General features: G+C 42.5%; 3 protein-coding genes across 3 annotated transcripts in view; 1 reads left to right on the top strand and 2 right to left on the bottom strand.

Moving 5' to 3' along the window:
- Positions 1-16,214, bottom strand: part of LOC116051324 (SLX4 interacting protein) — a 32,615-nt gene extending 16,401 nt beyond the window's left edge. The window contains exons 1-4 of the mRNA XM_031301652.2: positions 15,950-16,214; positions 15,154-15,211; positions 6,830-6,919; positions 6,372-6,498 (exon numbers count right to left, since the gene is read on the bottom strand). Of these exons, the coding sequence (XP_031157512.1) occupies positions 6,372-6,498; positions 6,830-6,919; positions 15,154-15,180 (244 nt within the window). The 5' untranslated portion in view covers positions 15,181-15,211; positions 15,950-16,214. The remainder of the gene's footprint in view (positions 1-6,371; positions 6,499-6,829; positions 6,920-15,153; positions 15,212-15,949) is intronic.
- Positions 16,215-16,671: 457 nt separating this feature from the next.
- mkks (McKusick-Kaufman syndrome) lies at positions 16,672-20,060 on the top strand. Its single transcript, XM_031301640.2, has 4 exons — positions 16,672-17,653; positions 17,875-18,056; positions 19,251-19,361; positions 19,448-20,060. The coding sequence occupies exons 1-4, from the start codon at positions 16,672-16,674 to the stop codon at positions 19,874-19,876; spliced, it is 1,704 nt and encodes a 567-aa protein (XP_031157500.1). The 3' UTR covers positions 19,877-20,060.
- Positions 20,061-20,585: 525 nt separating this feature from the next.
- Positions 20,586-23,461, bottom strand: srd5a2b (steroid-5-alpha-reductase, alpha polypeptide 2b). Its single transcript, XM_031301683.2, has 5 exons — positions 22,693-23,461; positions 21,621-21,784; positions 21,381-21,482; positions 21,157-21,307; positions 20,586-21,036 (listed from the first exon to the last, which is right to left on the bottom strand). Exons 1-5 carry the CDS (start codon positions 22,965-22,967, stop codon positions 20,970-20,972), a joined length of 759 nt encoding a protein of 252 aa, XP_031157543.1. The 5' UTR covers positions 22,968-23,461; the 3' UTR covers positions 20,586-20,969.
- Positions 23,462-23,749: the final 288 nt, after the last annotated feature.

The raw sequence follows: 23,749 nt of genomic DNA, 5'->3' as shown, positions 1-23,749 counted from the left end.
TACTTCCTACACGTAAGGAAAGTATCATGGCACGGCAACAGTCCCAACCCACCGAAAGAAAGATGATAACTTGTAGCATCAAATCAAAACTGAAATAAGTCTGAATAAGATGAATGGTGGATTCTTTTTAAAAGATTCAGGCTCATGTGCACAATAAGGAAAGAATGAGTTGCCTCTCAGTCAGTTAGTCCAAATGTTTCCACCAAGAAAAGAAACTCTTCAGGCTGCAGTATTATATATCATTAATACACTCAAAGTATGCCAGCACTGCTTCAAAAGCATGGCACTGAGAAGGAGAGAAATCTGATTACCCACCAGCTGCATGTAAATGCAGGGTTTTATAGTAACCTGGTTATTGCAGGCATGTGAAGGCATTCTCCGATTTCCTGCCGTAACCTGATTTCTCCCATTAACCATGTTTTCTAAGTGTGTATGTAAATATAGTGACTGCGTGTCAGGAGAACTGCAATTCCCACGCAACCCCTTTATGAACAGGAGTTGAATCAGCAGGACAGTCAGACATCAGTGCCTGAGAATCCTGCTATTTTGACATCTCTGCTTTGATGTGGACCCCCTCCCTCTGTCCTCAAGTGTGGGTGGAGAGTTGGGGCTTAGAGCGAGAGAGAGAGGGGTGGAGTGGTGAAGGATGAGAGAGCATGAGGAAGTTACCCATATGTAAGTGGGGGCTTTCCTGGAAGGACATCACTCTCTGTGTGTAACTGTAACTACGGCCGTAGCAGAGCACTGTGCCTTATCATCCTGCACAACGTCCACCTGAAACAATATTTGCACATGAGTGTTCAATTTAACATTTGGGTGACCCCTTCATCGCAGTTACAAAATACGCCGCAGCATGGTAGCTCAGGCCAACCCATAATGCAGCATGTGACTAAAGTGGTGGGGAGCATTTTGGAGCACAGAGCAATTATCAAGGGAAAAAAATCTGTTTCTCAGAAACATAATCTGATGAGAGAAATGCAGTCACAATACAAAATGTCGTATTTAATCAACATTATATCTTAATTAGCCTAAGAGGCCACAAATCTCTTTCAAAGTGCCGCCACTGTTTATATTAAAGAACATTCAGAATAAGGAGGATGCAAACTGCTTATTTTGCATTAAGCTCCTTTGGATTAATGTTGTGCAGAGCAGTTTGTGGACTTGAGTTATGCACTGTGCTGGCCTTTTAAATCGCAGATCAAGGTCTCATTGGAAGCAGGCTCTCTCTGCCTGCATGGCCCTCCACAAATCTGCTAGCCTGTGTTTATAGAATCCAAATAGGTGAACCATGGCACACATGGCAATTCTATCTAGGTTTTGCTACCAGTGACTAATGATAGCAGGTCATGCAAAAAAAGAACATTCTGTGTTGAATTGACTTAAGTTCTGATTCTGATTTGATCTTATTTTATGTAAATGATGTAAGACACTGACCTTATGCAAATGAAAGGCCTGGAAAGCATTACAATTAAACTGTGTTGCTTTTATTAAGGCGAAAGCACTACAATGACATCTGTCCACAGGAAAAACCACAGAGCTCACAAGAGGACATGACATGGGCCTGTTCCTCTCAAAGTGAAGCAAAGAGCAGAGAGAAACAACAGCATCCTCTGAAACGTTTTAGTAATTCCTAAAACAAGGCATTCTGCTCTTGCTGAACACTTAGTATGAGTTCAAGAGAGTGTGTGCCATCTCCCAGACCAGATTGTGGTGAATGGGAACAGTCACATGAATGTGATCCGTGCTCAGGCTCAGGCCCTAATTATATGGGAAAAGAGTGTGGTGTGACAGCTATGGCGGGGATTGCGGTTGTGTCCTAAGAGACTGCAGCTGACCCTGCGGAGAAGGAGAAGGAGAGAAAGTGAGAAAACATAAAGAGATGACATGAGGAGAGCAGAGAAGAGCAGACATGGAGGGCACAGGCGAGAGAGAGAGAATAAATGTGTAGAAATGCAAAGGACGAGGAAAAAGAACAAAAGTGTGTGTGCAATAATAGGAAGGAGGGGTTAACATTGGAGTCAGACTGTCCTATGTGTTGCTGCTGAGTAATGCCAGGGGCTTACAGGAAGGATTTAAAGAGCCACAGCAACACCACAAAGCACCAGGAGAAAGGGGGTTGCCCAGCAGGGGCCAGCGGAGGGAGGGCAAGAGGGGAGAGGGGCAGGCTGGCTGGAGTGGCTACTCTGATCAGGATCCATTTTCAGCCTGGGCCTTGGAATTCCTTTGTTCCTGTCACAGGTCTCCGTTTCCCCCTCGCCTTAATCCCAGCCTGCCTTACGCCCAGTAACACAGAGCAGGGCAGGTAACTCTGCCACAGGCATGCCTCTCTATTTACAGACCAGTCCCCACATAACAGCCACTCATATAAATAGTAATAGCTGCGGTAGCACTGAGAAGAAACAAGGTGGGTTAATACAGGTTGTCACTACAAAAGTACTTCAGAAAAGTGCTGAAAGATTGGCATACCAATTCTCCCTAAAATGGACATCCAACACTCATGTAACGGTTTATATGTTTTTTCCATTTTGTACACAGAAAGTCTTTTTGACTGAATAGCTTTTCCAAATTTGATTAACTGTTCTGGTCTTCGGCTACAGGCCTTCAAAGAGCCAGAGAAGCCAAACAAAGCTAAATCTATGACAGGGCAGTGCAGAAAAAGAACCATCTCCCCTTTAGCCACTACACATCCTCTGCATTCTTCATTAGGAAGGAGATGGTCATTTCTAAACGCATTCTCCAACAGTAAAGCTACCCAACAGCACTTGTGCTTTTCCCGCAATGGCCGTGGCCAGGCTGCCTTAAGCCCCCTTCATAGGGTTGCCAAGAGGAGTCAGTGGTACACTGTGCAGCACTCGCAAAGCCCTCTCCCACGGCTATTAGTGACCATTCATCTGGGGAGCCTGGGAAAATTTCTCTCCAGCCTGCCGTGGCCATGGGGAAACAGGCTGGCAGGTGTTCCCTCCCCCTAAGTCCTGGCACCTGTGCAGGGAGAGGAAGAAGGAACCAGCTCTGCCATGGGCTAAAATGGACTCTAGGTACCACTTTGCCAGGGCTCCTCTAACTCCTCTGACTGGCAGGAAGCCTCTCAAACACCAGGCTATATCGGAGCTATGCCTCACATGGGGAGCTCAATGTGGCTGTATTGATACTCATAGCAGACGTAAGACATCTGGTAATGTCCTTTGTTTGAAATGGCATGTCAACTAAATCACTGTAAAAAAATGGGCCTTCTAAGTTTACACTCTAAACAACCACACAAATATATATACAACATTATGGACTACAAAATCAATATCCCCTTAAGGTAAAACAATACTAGACCAAGAGCAAATGCAAATCAAGATCGCTCACAATCAGCAGTTTAAGTAAACAAACTCTAATCTAATACAAAAAGTAAAAGTGTATCGGTGAGACAATCGCTTGGGCTACTGTACATGTTGTGTTGTCCAAGAGGGCCATGTCTGAAGTGAAAAGGTTTTCTTTCTAGGCAGTGGCATCTTCTTGAGGACAACTGTGACACTCTTGCTGTCGTAGAGCATAACCACCAGCTTCCTTACTTGAATATCATGACAAAATATCGAATGACAAAAATGTATTCCTCAAAGCACAGAGAACCTATTATCCACTCATTTTCAATCTGTAATTACTCTGAGAAATGTGGGTGTGTTCAACACAGTCTACCAGGGAGAATGCAACAGGCCTGGGCTTCTAAGTCTTAGCATGTCCATTCTGCTTGTCCAGAGCCAAGATGTTTGGTGGGAAAAATTCTCTCTGTTCATCTCTCTAAAAACATAAATAAATCACATCACTATGAGCTAATCATGAAGTTTCAAGTAGCCTGGGTAAAAAAATGAAAAAATTGAGGGGGGCTGAGGGTTGACAGTTGGAAATTGGCCTCTGCAGCTGAGATACGAAGACTTTAGATACAGATTTGTGTTGGCAGAAGATATGGGATAAGCCCCTCTCCGACATGTTCACTGGGTGCTTATATACACACACATATGCACCCAACACAGCATACATACATAAATGCAATAACCCATAGAGATAACTCAGATACAAACACATGCACTGAAGGGCCTTGGAATGCTAAAAGCTGTTGATGGCTCATTTGAAGTGCCAACAGCTGAGGCTGTTACGCTGTTCTTACCGCTGTCTGTTGGCGGAAGCCCCTGTGATTTCACACTGGCACCAGCTCAAACACCGCCTCATACAAGACCTACAATTCCCCTCCCACACCATCCCACACATAGCACCACTCTCTATCCGCCCTATTCTTGGCCCAGACATCAGTACCATCCTGCCTGACACATTTGTGTATGTGCAACAATATACATGAGCACGTGTACCGTACACATGTCTCACGCTAGGATATCCAGCTTAATTCTGCTCTCAAATAACATAATGCTGCGCACGCGCACACACACACACACACACACACACACACACACGCACGCACACGCACACACACACACACGCACACACACACACAAATAGGTCTTCTGCTGAAACAGATACGCGCAGAAAACCAGCTTCCACTCCCTGCTATGGACAGTCTGAAAGTCCTGTGAGGATTAGCATGTTAGCATTTGACCTGCTTGCACAATTGGCGACCCTAAAACTAAATACCCACCCTGAGGTTTTCTGGGCTTCCCTCCCTAAGCCTATGGTCTGTTCTTCCCTTTTTATGGCTCCTGCCTGCCTGCTTACTTCTCACAGTCACAGTCTCCACCTTTACTGCTCTGCCGCCTCCCTCACATGGGACAATGAAAAGACCAAGAATGTGATTACACTCACTTAAGACATTTAATAGGACTAGAGCACATGAACTGTGTGGGCCTGTTTGAGGCGCGATACCTTTTCATGTTCTGAAGAGGGGAAAATTCTCCAGTATGGTATGGAGTCAAGTTCCACTGGTTACATTCTTTTTTGGCAAAGCAGCAAGGAGCTTAATCATTTTTACATGCATATTTCACTGCTGAAATACTGATAGTCCCCTTGTTCACACAGTGGAGTGAATGTATGTGTGTGGAGCCTTAGTCTGTGATCTCCATCATTAGAGATGTCTGTCTCTCCTCAGTCTGTCATGGGGAATATGAGACAGGCTTTTCAGTAACCGTACCCTGTCAGCCTGTTCACACCTAGCCCAGGGGGAGGATATATCTCTCCAACACACTGTCGCTCCTTTGATTCTCACTGGGTCGGATGTGTATCAGCGCCCATGTGCACGTGCACGCACATACATGCAACCAGTATGCCTGCTTAGGATGACTATATGTTTATCAAGTTGAATAACATGCACACATGTATCTGTGTATGACGACAATTGCACACATGAATGCACAGCATAGTGGATAAAAGGACTTAAGTGGAGGCGAGTAGCGTGAGAGGCAGAGCTGCAGCCACAGGAGAAACTTTATGGAGCCAACTGCCCTGTAATCCCACTCTCACAGTCATGCCTGCCCTGCTGAGTGAGCCCAGTTTAACTGCCCTTAACTGCTACCTGTGACAAACCTGTCTGACTTACAACACGCAGCTGGGGGTTCCTCTGAAGCTAGGCTTACAGTGCTTCAAAGGCATGTGTGTGGGGGGCTGGGGGAATGTACGTGCATTGGATAAATAAGAGATGAATTGAAATGGCCTATTTCCAGTGGAGCATAATTTATAGATTTTTCTCATTGTGCATAGAGTTGTATGTGTCAGAGCAACTGTTTTTGGTGTCATCTAGTTAACTACAAGTACAGACGAACACAGTTGCGCCAACACTACATTAAACAGAAGTGTAACAAACATTAGCCATTTAAATGGACTTACGTTTTGTGCCAAGTTAAACAGGGCAACACAATATAAAAACTCATATCAGCTCCTGACTTCAGGTCACACCCTGGGCGTAGAGAGCTGCCGTGTCCCAACTAGTTCTGTTGTCTTTCCTCCCACACTCTCCAAAAAAAGGTAGCCATGAAATACTTCTCAAACTGTTTTGTAACAACATTCCCATCCTCCTCAGAACTCAGTGGCCCACCTCCGTGCACAGAGCCCATATCGCTGCACTGAGGTCCAAGTGAATAAATAACAGTTTTGAGTTGTTAGCCAAAGTAAACAATTTTACTTATTAAAGAGTTGATGATCGACACACCTAGACAGTGAAAGGGAAGACAAAGACTACATTCCAGAGTAATGAGCAAAAGTGAAATCAAATCAGAATACATAGAATTTGAATACATTACCAAATAACAATTTAAACTAATGCTCCAATAAAGAAGCAATGTTACACACAATAATGGACCGTAAAGCAATACATTATAGCATAATAAATACTGGACTTTTTGGCTCTAGGGCAGTGTAATGAGGGTCACAAGATGGTGTGTTACCTTTCACAAAGAAAGCTGAAGCAGATGCCAGCTCCTTCTTCTGTTTGGGCTGTCTTCTATTGTGGAGGTACTCTGTGTGCTGCTTAACCCTCTGGTCCACAGCATCACGAACCAGGGCTGTAACCTCCTACAAACAGATATTTCAGTACAGCTACATGTTTATGAACTGCTGAGACAACACAAGTTATTTGATTTTATAAGAAGAGATTAATGAGCACAGGCAGACAACAGGACAGTAAAAGTCTCAAGTGAAAGGTCAGAAAGGCAACTCCACAGGTGGCTAGGTGGAGAGATGAGTTTTGCAACAATGAAAGCCCCTAAGAAGAACAGACAGAAGGCTCAAAGTCATTTTCAATTCCACGCTGCTGCTGACTTTTGAAAAGGCCCCCAGCAGACCAGAAGACATATATTCACACGCACACTTATTCACGCGCACGCCCTTCTCCTTGTGTCTGTACCTCGATGTGGTCTGTAGTAAACCAGCTGGCGTCCTCTTGGCCGCCCAGGGGCAGAACGTGGAGATCCACCAGCACAGCAAAGTTCCCACACTGTAACACAAAGAGGAAGGACAGCCACAGGTTTCTGAGGGGCATTGAGCTCACAGACAACAAAGGAAATCAGTGTGGGTGATTGACAGCGAGACAAACCACAAGGACCCCCTGTGTCCTCAAACATCACCCCAGCCCTCTCAAAGCAGTCCCCTCCATTCTGATTCTCTGTCTAGCCATCTCTTTACCAATTTCTTTACAAAAAAGGTATGGCACTGTCTGTCTCCTTACATGTCCCCTCTCTCAGCATAAAAAGTATTTTCTTGTTCTATAAGCTTTAGCAATACAGTCACCGCCTCAGGTCACAACAGGCTGCACAAGGAAGTCTAAAGATGTACCACATACATTAGGATTATCCTAACTTTGCATCAGAGTGGTGGTGAAAATCTCACATCTACCCTAAAGCACTCCACATGTTTCTGCACTACTTTTGAGTTCTGTAGAAAGCTGAGTAGAGGGCTGCAGAGTGGATTCCTGAAGCACTACGTCATTGTGTGTCAATGACAATAAGCTACAAGGGACAGGGAGGCCAGAAATGCCGCGGCTGGTTAAGTTGCCGTTACATCTTTCTCAGGCTAGCCTGATTATGGTTTACACGAGTGCAAAAGCTGCCCGCTGCAGAGAGAGCAAATGGATGTGGGTCTCGTGTGAACTTTGCCTCTCCCTGGACAAGGAAGTAATGGATGGACTGAGACCACCCACAACATGACACAGAGGAGCAACAAGTACTGCCCTAAAACCCACAGTGACAATGCAGCAAAAAGCATTGAACTGAATGGGGTAGCAAAAACAAAGTCATATAAAGACAAAACCAGATACAGATTTCAGGCTCACCACGTAGAACTGGAAAAGAGTGTGTACAAACAGATGAGGTTATTCATTTAGTAACAGGGAATAGTTATGCACACTAAAAGCTTTGTTTTGGGCCAGGCTCGTCCCCTGGGCCCAAGTATTGCAGACAGAATGACTAAACTCTACAACCCAGGCTTGAGGGATGTTCCTACGGGTCTCGCTCTCAGGATGACGCGACAGAAAGAATGAACCGGGTGTGCAGGGGAAGACCCCGGCTACTTAGGTCCTAATTCTAGACACAGGCCTAAACTTTCCAACTGTCTCCTCCTCTTGTTTAAAAAGGAGTCAGGTTAGCTTATTTGTTATGAGAAGATTGAGAAAGTTTTATTCACAACCTTTTTTTCAAATTACATCAAAAGGCTAAATACTGGCTCTGAGCAAATCAAGCTGACACATATTTGTCTTTTTTTCCCCATGAGAGCATTTTTCTTTGTCATGGTCTGTCTGCAGAAAATAACTGAAGTGAAGCTGCTTCCTTAATTCTACTTGCAGGTCAACTAGAGGAAAGGGCGCCCCCCAATGACTGAGCTGTGAATGTTGAGCTCAATTTCAGTCATAGCTTGCACTGTTCTTCTTCAGGATGTCTTCTATGTCTCTAAGTCCTAAAGCCCTAATGTGTGCCAACTTGTACTCTGCATCAGTGTTACCAAGACTAATGGGAAATTTATGTAATTCTAAGTCTCTCATGAAAGGCAATGCATTAATCTGTGATCCTCTGACTCATAGCTCCATCCATATCTCGAAAATATGTGAGAACAAAACACAGTACAGAGTACAAAGGTCCAAACATCAAGACGTGATAACCACAAATGGAAAAGTGTTAAATACGGAATAGCTTCTGTAGGAACTTAATAAATAAACAAAAGTCGCTATACAAAAACATGCTTTCACAAAAGACAAGAATGCCATGGACCAGAACACAGCCCCCCTTATGTGCAAGCTCCTCATGTATAAAATGTATGCATGTTGCCTGTCAGAATCAGCTCGTCCCTACATATCAGTATTCTCTCCATCCTCTGCCCTTTGTCTCACAGCGGTCCACGGATGACTGGTGGCCTCAGCTGACTGCCTCCAACAATTACCAGTGTGTGGGAAAGCCTAACAACAGAGGGTCAGACCTTGTCACTCAAAAACACAGGACTAATGGATGAGCCCCACAGTGGTTTCTTGGGGTTGGACTTGACACACGCTGGATGGGTTTTTGTATCATGACTTTAGTCCCTGACTTTAGAGACCTATGAATGGCTTTACAGATGAGTATAGCAACCCTGCCACTATGCACACCAGTTTATCAGGTATAACGGCCCTGCAATAAATCATGCAAAACTAATAATATTGACAATGTGTCAAAGAAATGTTAATTCTGTTTTGGAATACTTTATAATGGCATGTGTTTCTATTATTCTGTCATCTCCATGTGTTTAAATCCCAATAGGGACCACAAGATCAATCTTCTAGGGTGCATGCCTCAAAATTACACAAGCTAATGCTAGCTCAAAAGAGCGACACAAGGTTAATTTGATCAATATCCTGGACCGAAGGGTGCAGTGTAGAGATTGCGGCCCTTATGGAGACACAGCAGGGTGAATACCTTAAAAGTGGTTTGTGAGCTTCCGATTGAGTCTGTGTTTTGGGTCGAAAGCCAGACATCTAGCAAGCCTTAGACTAACGTCCTTTTATCACATTAGAGAAGCAGACAAGACTCAAATGGGAACTGGACATTAATGACAAACATTGGTCTGCCCCCCCCCTTCACACAAAAACGGCATGTGGGCTTCTCCGAAAAGGGGGATTTTGTCAGGGAAGCAAACTAATGCAATCACACTAATAAGAACAAAAATGTGTTTGCTCAGCAAAACTGGGGATTTGGTGGAGGCCCAAATTACCTGCTGAAGTGTCAATCTTTGAGTCAAGGTGGCGCTGTTTAGGTGCAGCCATCAGAGCTTTTACAAAGGAAGTTTGTGTTGAGTGTGGCAGAAAGGACACAAAAGCAGCAGAATCTAATTTTACACAAAGGCTCCAACTACAATCACATCATGTGGTCTACTACCTTGTCAACTCCCAGAACAAAGAGTGACCGGTGGATCTCTAAGCTGAACTCTGCCATGAACTATGACCCCAGCTACGGCCCTTCTTTAGGGAGATCTCTGGTGGCAGCCTAATACTTTGCAGACGCAGTAATACAGACCACAAAAACCTTGTCTTCCTTTGAAAGTGCCTATAAGAATGCAGTAAGCTCATTGAAAGAGTAGAAATCACCATCTCTACAGCACCATCAGTAGGACCCTGAAGGATTTCATTAAGCTCACATATTCATTTATCAAATTCATGAGCTCTCCTATTTTGTGTACTTTGCTTTGAAACATTTAAAGCAATACTCTACGCAACTGCCGCTGTTGTTGGAAAGAAAGGTTTGATAAAGGGCCTAATTCTAGAGGAAGTTACACTTTTAATACATACTAAAGTGGGCCAGCACTGCTTTGTTCTCCGTCTTGCACAGGCTTTTTTAGAGTTATGAACAGAGGCTGAAGGCTGAATGAGAGGCGGCAAGGAGAGCTACTTAATACCAAATCCTTTATTGTGCCATCTTTTGTGTGCTGTCACACGGTGAATGAATAGGAGTTTTCCTGCAGGCTAAGCTCAACTTCTGTCCTAATTCTCCCCACTGCCAATCTGATAACCATGACATGCAGGGACAAAAGGGTTAACAAAAGACAAAAACATTAGAAACATTTAAGACCCAAGCTGCCCACAGTTCACAGCACAACGCGAGAAAATTCCTTCATATTTCTGTAAATAAAGAAATCCTAATTCAAAGCCGCCGACGGCTCCTTTTCTTTTCTGGCCTTCAGGGCTCTGGTCTATATCACTCTCAGTTCCCAAAACACTCTCTACCTTCCCTTATCTCTCTCCCAGACCTGGCTCTCCAGCCTCCCGCCTATGCTGCTCCAAGTTGGGCACGGGGCCCAGACTCTTCGAGCAGCTTCACCCGCCTCCCCACCTCGCTGCCCTTTGCCATTGCTATCGCGCCGTATAAGAACCAGACGTTCTCGGACTGCACTTAGCTCAGAGGCTAACACTAACCAGCCGCAGATGTTTACATTGGGAGAAGGAGCAGCAGATGCGGTCTCACTCAATATAACTTACATCTCTCCCACTCTCCCTTTGTCTCTCTCTTTCTGCAAGTCTGCAAAGAACCCAGGGGAGCTCTTTAGATCTGTGGGTGTGACAACCTTGCTCTCAGGCTGTATTTGCCTCATTCCCAGCTCTCTCTGTGCTGTGAGTCACCTGGGTTTCCCCCTTCTTTTTTTAACGGCAAGAGAGACAATTCTCTTTTCCAATTTTTCAAACTGCCAGATACTGAGCAGTGAAGCTTGAGACTTGATTATTACTGAGGCGAATATTATTTACAGATAGTGAGCGGAAGTGTTTTGTGTGCAAAGCTCCCTTCATTCTGATGAATGTTGGCACACCTGAGTCCTCTTTATTTGATGAGAAAAAGAGACACAGCCCATGAGTGGAATTCCAGTAGCAAGAACAGACAGGAATAACTCCAGGTAAAACTCAGCAAACAAAACTCAGGCAGACACATCCTTGAGAAATTGGTAGATAGAGAGAAATAGCAGGCTGAGAAGGGGTTGACCTGGTTAGGAAATGTGAATTCTGTACCGCAATGTAGGGCAGCGCTGAGATGAAAGAGGCCTTTTGTTTGTTTTATTCTTGTCACCTTCTCTTGTGAAAGATTCCCCAAGTTGGAAAGTGTTAAAATGTTTCTAATCAGACTGCAATGATTTTGTACAGACGCACGGTGTGTGGTCCGATATGAGTTCATCTGCAGAGTGACAACAACACCAAACAGCACATGAACCTCTGACATTAAACTGCTCTGTGATACCTCAATCTTTTTATTCTTAAAAAACACTCTCTGTCTCAAACTACTACATTAGATGGTAAGAAAGTCAGCAGTGCCTATTGCTAATAGAAGGCAGATTGCAGGGCTCTGCATCTGTAATGTCCTGGCAGACAGCAAGCGCTTCAGTAGATCAGTATTTTAGCCTGCAGGCCCTTTTCGGGAGGTCTGAGAAGTGGCTGGTCACTATATAGTCTAAGCCTATTTAAGAAGGAGCATACCAGCACCTCCTGCAGTTCCACAGACCAGGGAGGGAGCTGCTTTGAAAACATTTTAGGAGAAAGAATCATAAAACACACTGCTGAACAGCCTACTAAACATGGCATGGTGAATCCAACAACAGAACTCATAATTGCTCCAATGATCCTTGCTGTCTGTGCAAGCTGGCAAACAGACTTTGCAACATGCCTTTGTTAAAAAAACGTCTCTTGAGCAGATTTTTGTTCTTTAATATTCTAAGGTAAGTAGGTAATTCATTTATTAAAAAATATAGTGGTCGTGGTGTTTGTTTTGCAAAAGAGGAGCCCAGGGTAGCGCCTTGAATGCTATTGTTTCGACTGATTCTAGCATACTTGTTTGTGGTTAGTTGGTTAAGCATAGCAGAGGCTGTGTGCATTTTCTCAGGCAGAGTAACACAACAGTATAATAATGTGCCCAGTGGGATGGAACCCTCCGTGAACCTCCAGGGTTTTACTCTCCCACAACCAGCTGAGGGGGGTGGTGGGGCAGCCTGTATGCAGGCATGCATATGAAACAAATAAAGGGAGTGAATGCAATATCTGGTCAACTAGGCACACATGGCATTATGGAGGATGTGAGAGATCAGTGCAAATGTCTGCAGCCCTCATCCAAAACTCTCAATAAATGAAACATCAACAAAAGAGAAACCAGCGGCTTTTCCTGCACTTAACAAAAACATCTGATGTGCATTATTCCTGACAGAGTATCAGACTGAGGATGAACAGCTTGGCTTTTTAATAGAATGAGTTTCCTCTGCTCTGTATGGCTGTGTCCATTAACAAAAGGCTCTCAGGGAGGCAGACAGTTGAGGTTTACAAAAGGTGAGCAATAACTCTGAATAATGTGTTCTAAATGATGAATAACAACATCAGAATGTGGAGGCCAGACAGGTAAAACATGGATCTGTACTTCCCTCTAGTGGCCGAAGAATGTGCTACTAAGAAGCATACATAGAAACAGAAAAGGTATAAAACCCAACATAGAAGGCGTTGCAACAAGATATTTAACTGTAAATGTGAGATAAGCAAGCTATATTTTCCCCTACTGCACAACAGCTGGTTTAACATAGACTATAATAACTTGTGCCACTTGATGGAACTAGCATCTGTAGCAGTTGTTTGACAGTAATGGAAAAATTGTTGTTTATTATGAACGCTGGCAATACAAGCTGAAAAGCTTTAATCAAATGCAGATTTAACTTATTCTTTAGTATCTTGTGTGCATTTTATGTGGGAAAACATTTTTTGTTTTAAAGGATAATATGTAGTCCTCTGTAGAGAGAGAGAGAGAGAGAGAGAGAGAGAGAGAGAGAGAGAGAGAGAGAAAAAAGCAGCAGTGGTTGTGTGAGTTAGAGAGTGAATGAAGAGAGGGAGTGCCAAACAAAGCAGTGACGTTATTTTTGGATTGCTTCACAGTGGTAACCTTCTAAAGCACAAATAAATACACCCACACCTCCACGGGACAGTGCTGCATAGCCGAATATGAGTGAATGCAAAGCTATATTCTGTCTGTCTGTGTGTGTGTGTGTGTGTGTGTGTGTGTGTGTGTGTGTGTGTGTGTGTGTGTGTGTCGTTAAACGTATGCATTGGTTTGAGACGCTAAGGGGCAAAAGAGCAGTGGGGAAAGAGAACGAGCAGCACAACCTGCACTCTGTTTTGGGAGGGGATTACACACACACGTGGGGCCCAAGGCCCTTTTTTGACGGCAATAAACATCCCGCACTCAGAAAAAAGAAAAGAGAAAAGAGAAAATACAGGCAGATGGCAGGGATGCTGCAGATACAGACAACGCCACACACTTCTAGTGGGTCATAAATAATGATTGAGAGGGATTATTTGTGTATTAGTCCATACAATGTTTTTTAGGCTTACGTAGCATATTATACTTTTAAGTAATTGTGAGACTTTGTGATCAGTGAAAAGCACCCAAACGCTTCTTTGCTTTGAAACAATAGATTATTTTCCACATGATGTACATATTCACAGCAATATTTGAAGAATATGATTAAGTGCGTAACATTTTTATATTAAAGTGCTCATATTATGCTCATTTTCAGGTTCATAATTGTATTTAGAGGTTATATCAAAATAGGTTTACATAGTTTAATTTTCAAAAACACCATATTTTTGCTGCAGCTCCTCTTTTCACTCTGTGTGTTGAGCTCTCTGTTTTAGCTACAGAGTGAGGCATCACACATCTGTTCCATCTTTGTTGGGCGTCGCACATGCGCAGTAGCTAGGTAAGGACTACTAGCCAGTCAGAAGCAGAGTATGAAGGCGTGCCACGCTAGTGTTTTCTGTTGGAGATGGTAAGTCCCTTTGGGGTGGACTTTGGGCTTTTTCACTTTGTAAACCTATAATGTACACAAAACTATATATAACACAATAAAGGAAAGGGGAAAAGCCAAAAAGCACAATATGAGCTCTTTAATGAACGTCCATTACATTCAAGCCATTGCCAAATGAGTTTATTAAGCTCCACAAAACACTCTCTGTAGTTCTCAGCATGGCTGTGTTTAGAAATTGTTGTCGTTCGGCGACTTTCGCACACAGAAACTCAAGTGAAGATAATTACCTCTTCTGAAGAGTCCATCATGTTTTTTTTAATCCTCCGTGTCCTCCTTGGCTACTAGCAACTGCGTAGGGGAAGGGTGGGGGCGGTGCGCAATTACGATAGGCTTGTATCATGCCGATGCAACAACAGTGTTGTTGTCATTGTTTAGAATTTCTCATGGGGGCGACAGAAACTACGCACTATAGCTTTAACATGAGTTCAGATAATAACCTTTTATTTTTGGTTACCATTTTGTGTGATTAGTAGACCATCTACCTTTGTTAAACATTTTAATGTGAAACTGGACACACAGAATTACAATAAATTGGTTATAAACTCAGTTTACAATGTAACATGGGAACAGCACTGCATAACTTTGGTTCTGAGCAAATATAATTAAAAAAATCTAAACTTGAAAGTTACAGAATTTGTCTAAAACATACTTCAAACAGATAAACACATATACATGTTGAGTAAAACACAATACCTTATCTTTAAAATATTTCTGAGCTTTTTTATGCCATTTCTCATATGTTTATTCTCAGCTTTATTCAAATGGTAGGCTCACAAAACTAATTTAAAGCCCAATACAACACAATACTTTTTAATATAACACTACAATAACAGTATAACACTGCACTACAGAGGTCTGTATGCTGTATATTTTATTTTCACTTACCTTAATGACAAATTTGAGAGGAGCCATTGCAGTGAACACAGCAGTCCGCTAGTTTCACCTAATACAAGTGGATCATGGATTACACAGGGAACACCGTAAAAACAACACAACATAAAGCTGGCAGCAAGCTTAGTTTATCACCTTAACAAAAGACATTTAGTGTCTATAATAAGATAGCTAACGTTAGTCTGTAGGAGATCAATAGCACTTGCAGAGATAACATGGTGGTTTGGTAATAATTACAGTATTTAATTTCTTTACATTGCCATTTATTAGGTTTACCTAAACGCAATACTGTAATGTTAGTCCAGCGCTGCTTAACTTTACCCTAAAAGAGTTTTGATGGTAAAAGTTATATTAGCTAGCTGCACTGGTTAGTTAACGTCATATGTTTTGACCTTAATTCAACTTAATCAAGTTGTGAAGACCAACGTGGGCTCTTCAAATGTAGGTAGATTAAAGCTAAAGTATTTTCGCCGTAAATTATTTAGAGTTTAGCCAACTAGCTAGCTACCTAGCTTGGATAGCTACCTATCCAAGCTAGGTAGCTAGCTAGTTAACGTTAATTGTAACGTCACGTAACGGCGTATTGAGTAACGGTTACCGGTCCAACTGATCTCTCTCACGAGGCGAATGATTCAAGTTGTTAAGAAACAAAATTATGGCTCTAACGTTAAGCCATCATTACCACATTACACGTTAATGACACTATTAGTTTAATAAACTAATGTGGTGTAACGTTATACAACGTTGTGTAAGTAGATTAAAAAAATAACAACAGATGTCAATGTCATACCGCCAAATGTTTTGAATGTTGTCCGATGTTGTCTGTCAGACGATGAGGCGGCGACAGGAGATGACGTCACCTTAAGTTTGTACAGTTTGTAGTCCAACAACTGCAAAGCCACTATGAGTCGGAGCTTTTGGCGAATTAACAAGGTAGCAAGGCGACTGTCCACCTCTGTGCGGGGTAGTGGGGAGTTACTGAGTTTTAGATTAGTCGTGAGAGCAGCCACTTCAGTTTGTTTATCGAATAGGACCATGGATAAGAGAACAGAACCATGCATGAGAAGGAATACCACCAGGACCCAACGCTGTGCGCTACCATGGAAACGAGTTGCGTATTGAAATTGCCTGTTTTAACCTCGACATTATGTTGTCGAATTGTATCTAACTACGGTATTTTTCATCATTAAATAGCCACTGTAATATAAAAATCAACATTGTTTGATTTGTTCAGTGTATTATATAAAGGGGTGTATCCCCAAATATGTTTCATTTTCGTCAGGTAATTCAATAAGCCTCACTATCCAAGTCGTGGCAAGCAAAGCTGATTTAACGCAAAGTAGCGTTTTCTAACAGTCTAAAAGGACACCGTAATAATACAGTCTATGGTAATGACAACTCGTCGTACCGTGGCTACTCAAAAAGCTAATCTCGCTGTTGTTTCTGTAACGTTGGGTTTTCGACGTTGGTGAACCCGCTTTGCCAGTGCCTTGAGAAATTGCTGCTTCAGTGATGTCTCGACTCGTCAAGAAATCTCCATCGCTTTGTACGGATCTACCACTGGGCAACACTGATATTTGTAACAGGCTCCATTTGCTAAGACAGCTTTTGAGATCTTGTATTGGTCCGACAGGTAGACTAAAACAAGTTCATAACAACATTGGAGGACACGTTATAACTACCTCAACCTCCTCAGTTCTCCTTCCAGCCATTTCCTCATCACAGCCTTTTATAAATCTGATAAAAACCTCCATTCTCAACCACGTTTCTCGTTTCAGTGACTGTGGTTTGTTTGCTTCCATTCTTTGTTTGTCTCTTATTGAGCAAGCAAAGCAGTCTGGTCTCCGAGGAAATGTGGCTACCAGCGTGAACAAGCACTTGTTGGGTCTGTGCACTAGTTACCTACAACGACAAGACTGTGGTTGTAAAGTGAAGCTCGACTTCTGCAGCAGCCAGAGCTTGATCACATTAGCTCGCAGTATTATCTCTAGCAAACCAGCATGTGTGCTAACCGAGCGAGAGGCACTTCACATCAGCAAGTTGGCTGTACAAGCTTTTTTGCTGACTGTTCCCTGTAACAACCCGGGTATAGTCAGTCTTGGCAAAATAGTGACCGTCTCTGTTGAAGGTCATTCTGTGCTAAACTCTGCAGTGTTTCCAGGTTTACTGGTGGACATGCCTGATGTCTTTTGCCTCAACAAGGTAGAGAACCTGCATTCAAATCCAATGTGCATGGTGGTGTTCAGTGCATCTCTTGCTGGAGACCTTTCTGACCTGGGAGGGACAATTGAGGTGCACCCGGGTGTAGACACAGACTCGCAGATATTGGATCAGCTCCTAAAGCTCGGTGAACAGGTGGTTAAAGATGAGGTGAAGCTCTTTATATGCCAGAAGGTCATACACCCAGTCCTACAGCAATACCTGAGGAGCCATGGCATCGTAGTGATAGAGAGACTGGGAATCACTCTCATGGAGCCACTTACGCAGCTGACAGGTAGGGGTCTATATGTCTTAAATCCTGGCTGGATCGATCCATTATTTTCAAATTAATATAAAAACAATCCATTTGAAACCACAATACTTTTACATTTGTGTCAACCTCCCAAAGTTTCCAAATACCAAAAATATTGAATTACAGAGACGTGTATAAAATGTACTGTTACTTTGCACTGTGTGTGAGGGTGTGTTTAATTTCTCTCTAAATTTAACTTATAGGGGCTCAACCTGTGGCTACATTGCACATCACAATCCCAACCAAGGCCTACGGGAAGGTGAGGGATCTCAGTATTAAGCAGTTTGGATCCAAGACAATGCTGCATTTACAACCGCCTGGGGATTCGGCGATCTGCACCATGATCCTCTGCCACAGGAACGAGACAATGTTAAGTGAGCTAAAGGTAAGATGCAGTGAGGAGTGTGGCGACTGTACTGTTGACTCGTAAAGAGAGAACCCATGCACAGGAATGGAAATTACATCATAGATTCACTCCTAAACATCAGAGGGATATCTCCCTCCTACTAAGATTTGCATGTCCACTAGATATTATTCCATAAAGCCGCGTACACATGATCAGAGGTAAAACCACCAGGTAGGGCACAGAGCATATTGCAGGCACAGAGACAAAGCGCAGCCTAGGTATACGTCATCATTGCTTCTGGCTTTGGTTGCGCCTTGAAAGGTCAGCGGCAACAAGGGGCGCAACGCCAAGGGTAGCGCTTCTTCCGAGTTGTCGCCACCGCTCTCCCCATAGGAAAATAGTGGCATAGCCAATGCAGAGCGGTTTTACTGTGGATCATGTGTAGGCGGCTTAAAGCAGAAATATGATTGATAATATACTGCCCCATAAAGCTCAATTAGTATGGAGTATGGAGCCTTAGAATAGGGTGGCACCTATACCGGGGGTCTTGGGTGCAGCTGTCGTTATGGACCTACTACACTCTGCTACGCTCTGCGATTCCCCGCAGTGTCCGACTGCGTCCTGCTGCGTCCAACCGCATCCACCCAGGCTGCTGTGCCACACCACACCCCATAACGCCCTGCTGTGCCCTACTATGACATGAACTACTACGACTACCATTGTGGCCACTGTTCCACTATCTTTATTATGACTATTATTGCCACCATTCATCACACCCCCAACCGGTGCCGTCAGGCACCGCCTACCAAGAGTCTGGGTCTGTCCGAGGTTTCTTCCTAACAAAAAAGGGAGTTTTTCCTTGCCACTGTCGCAATAGCTACTGCTAATGCTTTCTCTTGAGGCAACCACTGTAATAGTTGGGGCTTCGTAAACTACAGAGTGTGGTCTAGACCTACTCTATCTGTAAAGTGTCTCGAGATAACTCTTGTTATGATTTGATACTATAAATAAAATTGAATTGAATTAAATTGAGTTAGTTTTTTACTAACACAGCCAGGGGGAGGGAATCAACTTTTGGTCAGCACTTTTGGTGAAAGCATCAACTGGCATCACATATTTTTTTTAAACCTTGAGAAACGCATAATAATAGCTTTTACACAGAGACATCAGCTTGGAATGTGTGAGGCAAGTTTGACAGATGAACTGATGTGGTAATATGTGTCCTTTTTAAAGGTGGTTTGCCAGAAGACTGAACATGTGTTGAGGCTCACCCTGAGGGAACCAGCTGCCTTACTTGGAGGTGGGTGTACTGAGACCCACTTAGCTGCCTACGTAAGACACAAGGTGAGATCCAATATTTTGCCTAAAACAGTCCAATTTGATTAATTTCACGTCTTCACAGTAAACTCATGAACATATTTCCGTCTTAGAGCATGGATAAAGTCACAGAGACAGTATCTGTACTAGGGTGCTCACAGACAGAGTACCTTCGCGGCGTGGAGGGATTTTGCCAATCTCTGGAGTCTGTGGCCGCAGCGCTGCAGCACGACGGTGGGAATTCTTTAATGGATCTGACTCATGCTCACCACTGGAGTCACCCTGCAGATGTCATGGAAGAACGCATGGAGGATAGCTCGGGCTTTTGTGGCTGTGGACTGGTGGAAAGTAGCACTAATCAGAAGTGGACTTACTTAAACACTAAATACCCACAGTTCTCCCCTGCACCTCTTTTTAGAGTCCCTACTGTGCAGCCACGTGTGCTTGACTCCTTCACGGCTAAACTCAATGCATTGCAAGTTGCTGTAGAAACTGCTAATCTTGCACTGGACGTGCGATATCTAATTCAAGATATGAACTAGCAAATTAAGCATTTTATCCAGTGTGGAACTCTGGTTTATAATGATGAAAATGAGAAATAAATGCTGTTTTTTATTTATCAGTTTAGACACTAGATGTTAGCATTGCTTTGAGTGAAAATTGATTGAATCCTGGTGGCAGTCAGTGAGAATGTCTTGTGATTTACCTATTTAAGTCATGGACTTATAAAAAAAAAAAGAAAACTATTATTAAAAATATAATATAAAAAATACTTACTGCTATACTGGTTGCTACTATTAATCTGTATGTACCAGCCTTGCTCTCAGGTCACGTGTGCCCTCTACGTTTAGTGTTCGGCAGGTAACAACCTTTTCTCCGTACACTTTGTTTCATATTCACCAGCCATCTACCACCACTTTCAGACAATAACACTTGAACCTTAAAAACTTACTTTTAAACGATATTTAAGAGCGTATACTTTTATTGATTGAATATGATTCAGCTCCTATCCAATTCATCAAACCTTTACTATTACGGACCAGCATGTTTCTGCTGCAATTGCCTTTAGTCAGCAGTAGGAGGTGCTGCAAGGTTGCCACAGATATTTTTTCAGCCAACATACAAACTACTATCTATTGGCTGGCTTCCACCCTTTTTACCCATTGTTACATAAAAACTGTTACCAGTCTAAACATGCTACTCTGTAACATAAACTCACTGCCTGTAAACACAAAGACTAACCTCAGACAATTTCATGTTCCACTTTAATGCCTTCCTGTTTGCAATGTTTTGACATGTTCACATACCATGGCGGGGGAAATCTCTGAGCCAAGTTACAATCAGTGTAATGAGATGTAAAAAATAAACATTTATCTTATCACAAAATCTCATATGTGCACCAAATGATTGTATCAATGTATTTATGCAAGTCTGTTCCAAAGCAGTTTGTATAGAAATAGTTGAAAAATTAGTCGGTGTATAATTGCTGATTGAACAATGACTGCAAGCAAAATCCAAACAGATTTAGAAATGAATGTAATTTCTGTTTTAAAAATACGAGAGCGCTTGTCTTCAGCTGCTGCTGTTTCAATTATTGTCTGCCCTTACAAGATGACAGCAAGGTGCTTTTTCCTCTCAGAAGAAGAATGGAATCAAAGCCTTTCGTAACTTGGGATAGTCTTTGAATTTCTCTTGGTAAAACCTGTAACAGAGGAGCAGAACACAACAGCTGTCACTTGAAAATAGCATATGGTAATGTAGGTAGTTTGGCAGGTGAGTATTCATGTACTGTGTCAGGACTTTTCATTAATATTTTAGGCACCTGTGATGGTGATAGGCTCTTGGTCCAATAAAACACAGGCTAAACACAGCAAATGAGAGTGCTGGAAGGGACCAGGTGGCTACAGCATAGCCAAACCACTCCACTATCTCTCCTATGTAGTTTGCACCAGACACATGTTCAAACAGACCTCCTGCAGGAGATTAAGAAGAGTACAAGTCACTGCCAGCACAGAGTGGATGAGAGCTTATTCAAGTGTGTCTTACCTTTAGGAATCTTGTAAACGACTTCCCCTGGTTTCCTCAGATTGTGTAGAATATAGTCACTATGTATATTGATGGCCATTCCAATGTAAAACAGCAGTAAACCTAAAAGAAAATCCTACATGTATATTATTGACTTTTAAAAAGCAATCATTTTAAATGCTCATGTATGTATGTATGAGGCACATGAAATGATACATTCTATTTGGCTATTTTAAAGCAAAGCATGGATATTGCTCCTACCAGTTTTATAGCGATAGCCTGCTGACCATTCATCATCAAACTGGGCACAGTGCAGCAGGTAGTGTCCCTGTAGGAACCCATTTACAGAGCAGAATAAACCTGCTGCCACCATCACACCCAGTGGGTAAGGCCTTCCTCTGGTCAGTAGTGAATAGACAAATGTCCTATGATTTGTGAAGAAACAGTAGATACAGCAGGTGGAAAGAGAAGGGGGGGGGGGGTAATAGTGCATGTTATCCATGCTGGTACATGCAAAGAACATGTTTCACAGCCAGGTGGAAAGATTTTGTATAAATGATTTAGCATTTGAGTGCAGGCAAGAAAAGGCCTGCCATTAAGCCACATTCTTCATGGGAGGTTACCAATGCATTCCTCACAGTGTTTTCAGATTATAGCAGCAGGAAATCTTATTCCCAAAGCTCATTTTTCAGTGTCTCAACTGAAAAAAAAAAAAAGTATTTTATGTGGCTCTTGCTTTTTACTTACAAAGTAGCTGAATACATACTGTACATCTACTAGCTATATGTACACTGGCAAAATGACAACATATACTACATTTTTTGTTGTTTTCTGTCAAGAAGTACAAAATGATAGGTTGCAATCATTATTACTGTACTGTATAACTGTAATTACGAACAGGAGTTGTTTCATGTTTGGTCAGTGCTTTCATAAACCATTATATAGAGAAATGTTTCTTGTAATAAATACATTGTATGTAGTACATACTGTATACAAACAGACTAAGTAAATATGAGACAAATATGACAAAATAAGTCAATATAAGAAATGCAAGGTGTAATAATATACTTTATAAGTAAATATATCAGCAAATATGAGGAAAAACTATAAACCTCAAAACAGTGTGACAAGTAACAGAAATTGAACTGAACTAAAATCAAATGGGAAATATCTGTCCTATACAAGTAATCCAGTGTAGTTGCTTGCATTTTGAATGAATTAGGGTCTGTACCTTCCTACACACAACTCCAAAGATGCTGATAAAGTACATTTTTACACTTCCCTCTACATACACATTAAATGGCTAAAACTAGGCTCCTGTCTTTGCGTTTACCTTTGAAAGTAGTGCATGCAAAAGGTCCCAAGCAGCAGGTACTTCCCCATACTGGAGGGTTTGTGCGAAGTGAGCATTAAAAGCAGGGGGATCAGGAGAGCTGGCATCTCCTGGAGGAACCAGCCTAGTCTGGCTGGGACCGTCCTAGCCGGAGAAGAGAGCCTCATGTGGCGCCCATAGGAGGTCTGTGTCTTCCTGTGATGGACCAAGTGCCAGAGTCCTGCCAGGATCATCCCACAGCTGAGATAGTCGACTAAGTCTCTATAGCAGTGCATCTCACAGTAATCTTTTCCTCTTATAACTAAATGTAAGCATCTGTATGAAGTTAAATGGATTTTAAAACCCTCTCTGACTCCTCCCAAAGAAAATAGAGAGGTGTGTCAGCCTGCTGAAATGCAAGTGCTCCTTTTTGTGTGGTCAGTGGTAGTGATGTTATGATTATCCTTTCCACCTTGGAATGTATGCGCCGTTTTCAAATAGCTGCATTTCCCAAAGGTACGATTTGAGTGAACGGATGCATGGAATCTGTTTTGATGTTCCCCTGCCCGTCCATCCTGTTTACAGACACACACAGCAACATCTGCCCCAATCTCAAATTCTGTTTGTATTTACAGTTTCTTCTTAAGTGTGCCAGTTTAAACCTTTCCAGTGGATAAGTTAGAAGTTCAGACATGGACCGAGGCACTTAAAAAAGGTGAACTGACTAAACTCACCATAACTTCACAATGAAGTCATCATGCTGATTACATTATTACCATAAATGTGTCTATAGTTTTAGGACAGCAGTACAACATTCAAACAAGTTTTTAAATTCTCGTTTGCGGTTTGAAATGTACTACTCAGTGTACTTTTAAGCTACAATTAGAGAAGAACAGTGACGTTAATATGCTCCATTCCGACCAACAATCTCAGTCTATAAAGGACAATAGAAATAATAGTGCCACTCTTGATAATTAGAACAGTAACATGTTCTTCCTGTTTCAGTTGCAGTATACATCTTTAGTAAAGGCAATTATTCAGTTTGTTCTGTAATTTGATGTTTAGAACAAGAAATGCA

Source organism: Sander lucioperca, chromosome 15 (assembly GCF_008315115.2).
Source record: "Sander lucioperca isolate FBNREF2018 chromosome 15, SLUC_FBN_1.2, whole genome shotgun sequence".
NCBI classification, from domain to species: Eukaryota; Metazoa; Chordata; class Actinopteri; order Perciformes; family Percidae; genus Sander; species Sander lucioperca.
The sequence above is the reverse complement of the archived record's forward strand: the minus strand, read 5'-3'. Positions and strand labels throughout refer to the sequence as shown.